Source organism: Cannabis sativa, chromosome 4 (genome assembly GCF_029168945.1).
Source record: "Cannabis sativa cultivar Pink pepper isolate KNU-18-1 chromosome 4, ASM2916894v1, whole genome shotgun sequence".
NCBI classification, from domain to species: Eukaryota; Viridiplantae; Streptophyta; class Magnoliopsida; order Rosales; family Cannabaceae; genus Cannabis; species Cannabis sativa.
Window position 1 is genome coordinate 42,288,574 of NC_083604.1, and position 4,642 is coordinate 42,293,215.

General features: G+C 34.4%; 1 protein-coding gene across 1 annotated transcript; it reads left to right on the forward strand.

Moving 5' to 3' along the window:
* Positions 1 to 355: 355 nt before the first annotated feature.
* Positions 356 to 3,205, forward strand: LOC133037221 (uncharacterized). The gene is made up of 3 exons (XM_061114103.1): positions 356 to 729; positions 2,021 to 2,822; positions 2,930 to 3,205. The coding sequence occupies exons 1-2, from the start codon at positions 720 to 722 to the stop codon at positions 2,623 to 2,625; spliced, it is 615 nt and encodes a 204-aa protein (XP_060970086.1). The 5' UTR covers positions 356 to 719; the 3' UTR covers positions 2,626 to 2,822; positions 2,930 to 3,205.
* The last annotated feature ends 1,437 nt before the right edge of the window (positions 3,206 to 4,642 follow it).

Sequence of the window (4,642 nt, forward strand, 5' to 3'; positions counted from 1 at the left end):
AAAAAAAAACTATATTACACATAAAATTTCATTTGTAATTAAAAAATTATCTCGGTTTCATATAGTGCTTAATTCAAACCTTTGTCCGGTTTGTGAGGAGAAGGAGAAATCCCATGAACATCTCTTCTTTAGATGTCTGTTGTCTCAAAAAGTCTTGAATACAACTTTTTCGTGGTTGGGATTCAGGGCTTGGCCGACAGATTACAATGGATAGTATGATTGGGTAATTTTGACAGGTCGAGCTAGGCTACATCGGCTCAACATTACTGTTTTGGCGACTGTAATCTATAATATTTGGCTCAACAGGAATAGATGTATTTTCAGCAATTATTCTAGTTCTGTTGGTAGTTTAGTTGATGATGTAAAAAAATTTGTTAAGTACAAATTACTGTTGGATTAAAAATCTTTTGTGGGCACATATGTATAATGTATATGCTATTATAAAGTGTGATACAAAATTAAGTGACCAATTATGTTATGGGTATCAAAAGGGTATTAAAGTGTCATGGAATTAATGTGTAGATACCATAAGTTAATTTATAATTTGTTGAGGGGCCAAATTATAAATACCCAAGAGTTATTCTAAGATGACTCTATAAATAGGTAGTGGTCCCCAAGAAACACTAGGGTTTCTGTATTCTCTCCTTCTCCATCAGAGAAAATACCTAAGAAAATAGTGTATTCTTGGAAGATCAAAACCTTCTCTGCAATCTCCAACAATGGCTTCAGGTTAGTGCTTCCGCTGATCTTTTATCATCATCTTCTTCTTTAATTTAGCAAAGGCTTTATAGATTTATATGACTTAGGGTTTTCTATATTAAAGCACTTTAGGAATATGTTTAGATCTGTGATTTATATATTTCTTTGAGTGTTTTTTTTTAACCCTAACAAGTGGTACCAGAGCCACCTTTGTTGAATTAATTGAAGATCTGATGTTTTGGTTTATGAAATTGGGGATTTTTTAAAAATTAGGGTTTTGATTTTTCTTTAATTATTATTGTGCCGTAATATTTTGAATTTTGGTTGATATTCGGCGTGAAATTTTTTGATTCATGAATACATATATTATGATTGGTGTTATGTATCATTGAATGGGAATTTGGTATTGTTTATGTATAATATATATATATACATGAGTTAATTCGTTTCAGTATGATGATTATTATTATTATTATTTTTTCTTGCGTTAAGCTTCAGTCAGTGACTACTGTTTCGGCTATACTTTTGTTTGTCAATTTATTAAAGTTTTATGCATATTATATATATTTGATCACATCGATATATGTCTTCAGTATTGAATTGTATTATTATGGCTTGATGTTAATGAATTTCATGTATATATGCAATTTTTATTGATAAATTAATGCTTCAGTACATCAATTCATGCTTCAATACATCGATAAGTCCCATAAAGTTCGGTTTCCTTTCTTTTTTTTTTTTTTTTTTTTTTTCAACACCGTGCTTATGGGCTTTGTATATATATTATCTTTAGAATTGTAATGGATTAAAAGAAAAATGATGTTTAATACATATATTTAGTGTATGGTTTTAGTGATATATATTTGGAACAATTTAATTCAAATTTTGGTGTTGGTTAATGACTAATATTTTGAGTAAATTAGTTGAAACAATATGTTGCCAAAGTGACCTCTTTTGTGTAGATTAATTTATTTAAATATTAGGATGGTTGTATGTTTGTAATTGATGCTTATATTGACTAGCCCAAAGGTAAGTGAATATTTTGCTAGATTTCAAACATACCTGTGGCAATAAATATGTGACAATTATAAGGTATTTTGTGTGAGCAATACGTTAGTCCAAAGATTAACCTATTGTTTGACACAATTTTATTGTCAATATTTGATTGCTACACCAAGAGTACCGCTTACAGTTAATATTACTGTCCAAAGACTTGATATTAATGTGTGTTTGGTATCTTGAGATGGGATTAACCAAATTTTGAATTTATTGTTTAATTATGCATATTAATGTGAGCTTGTTTCATTTGTTCTATATTCAGCTAGTTCATCTTCTGCTGCTTCAATATCTGCTAACATTAATTCTATTCCTATGCTTAATGGGACCAATTTCAAGGATTGGAAAAGGAACCTACTTATAGTTCTGGGATGTATGGATTTGGACCATGCACTAAGGAATGAACAACCTGCACCTCTCACTAAGGAAAGTTCCCATGATGATAAAAGGGAATTTGAGAGGTGGGATCGTTCAAATCGCATGAGTCTAATGATTATGAAACACAGCATTCCAGAAGCCTTTTGGGGCACAGAATCCGAAGGGGTTACTATGGCTAAGAATTTCCTTGAACAAATTGAGGAACGTTTTGCTAAAAACGATAAGGTTGAAATGACAACACTTCTTGGTTCTTTAATGAACATGAAGTATAAGGGTCAAGGAAATGTAAGGGAGTACATTATGGAAATGCATCATATTGTCTCAAGATTAAGGACACTTAAGATTGAGCTTTCGGATGATGTACTTGTACTCATGGTTTTGTTAACGCTTCCTCCACAGTTTAACCAATTTAAAATTAGTTACAATGTCAAAAGGAGAAATGGACTCTCAACGAGCTTATTTCTCATTGTGTGCAAGAGGAAGAAAGGTTGAAAAAGGACAAAACCGAAAGTGCTCATTTGGCCACTACTCCTAAGGATAAGGGCAAGAAAAGGAAATTTGAGAATGAAGCTGCTAAGGGTCCAGTTCAAAAGAAACAACAACAGGATTCTAAGGGTTGTTTCTTTTGTGACCAACTGGACATGTGAAGAAAGATTGTGCCAAATATCACGCATGGCGTGTAAAGAAAGGTATTAATCTTGCTTTGGTACGTTACGAGGTTAATTTAGTTTCGGTACCTAGAAACACTTGGTGGATAGATTACGGTGCTACTACTCACATAAGTGTTTCTATGCAGGGTTGCCTGAGCTACCGAAAGCCAAGTGATGGTGAAAGATACATCTTTGTGGGCGATGGTCAATCGGTGGAAGTGGAAGCAATTGGGCATTTCAGATTGTTATTAGGAACTGGTTCTTATTTGGATTTGAAAGACACTTTTGTTGTGCCGTCTTTTAGGCGGAATTTAGTTTCTGTTTCTTTGTTGGACAAATTTGGATATTGTTGTTCATTTGGAAACAATCAGTTTACTTTGTCTTTAAATTCAAATATTATTGGAACTGGTTATTTGAATACTTATGACAATCTTTATTTGTTAGAAACAATTGCATCCTATAATGAAACCTTGCATGTGGAATCACGAGGTACTAAACGCAAATTAAATAAAGAAAATTCAGCGTCATTATGGCATAAACGCTTAGGTCATATCTCAAGAGGTAGAATTGAGCGTCTTGTGTCTGATGACATTTTAGAGTCTCTTGACTTCACAGATTTCAATGTCTGTGTAGATTGTATCAAGGGAAAACAGACCAAAACTAAGAGATTAGGTGCCAATAGAGCTTCAGAAGTCTTAGAATTGATTCACACAGATATTTGTGGGCCATTCCCTACGGCATCTTGGAATGGTCAACAATATTTTATATCATTCATAGACGATTACTCACGTTATGGGTACCTATATCTCATTCATGAAAAATCTCAGTCTGTGGACGTGTTCAAAGCTTACAAAGCTGAAGTTGAGAATCAACTCAACAAAAGGATTAAGAACGTCAAATCTGATCGTGGTGGTGAGTACTACGGTAGATATGATGGCTCAGGTGAACAACGTCCAGGACCATTTGCTAAATTCCTAGAGGAATGTGGTATTGTCCCACAGTACACCATGCCAGGATCACCTAGCATGAATGGTGTTGCTGAGAGACGAAATAGGACTCTTAAGGATATGGTAAGGAGCATGATCGCTCATTCTACCTTACCTGAGTCCCTCTGGGGAGAAGCATTAAAGACAGCAGCTTACATTCTGAATAGAGTACCAAGTAAAGCTGTTGCAAAAACACCTTATGAGCTTTGGACAGGTCGAAAGCCTAGTCTAAAGCATTTCCACATTTGGGGATGTCCAGTTGAGGCAAAGCCTTATAGGCCACATGAAAATAAATTGGACTCCAAAACAGTTAGCAACTACTTTATTGGTTATTACCGAGCGATCTAGGGGCTATAAGTTTTATGATCCCACTGTCAGAAATATTTTTGAGACGGGAACTGCAACATTTTTTGAGGATGTTGAATTTGGGGGGAGAAATAAGGTTAGAGACATTGTTTTTGAGGAGGAATTGAATTCAAACTCAGTTCCTACTATCATTTTAGACAATGTTCAGGCTTCCACACCTGTCATTGATCAAGAAATGAATCCGGAACCTCAACAAGACAATGTTGAACAACTCCCAAATCAAAATGAGGCTATTGTTCCAGAAGAACAAATTCAACACCCTCAAGAACAAGAGCCATTAAGGAGGTCCACAAGAGAGAGAAGAAATGCTATTTCAGATGACTATTTTGTATTTCTTCAAGAACATGAGGATGAAAATGGAATGATGGAAGATGATCCAATCAACTTGCATCAGGCCATGAAAAGTTCTAACTCTCAAAAGTGGATTAATGCCATGGATGAAGAGAATAAGTCTATGCAAGACAATAAAGTTTGGGAAGTTGTCTCATTACCAGAAGGTGTAAAACC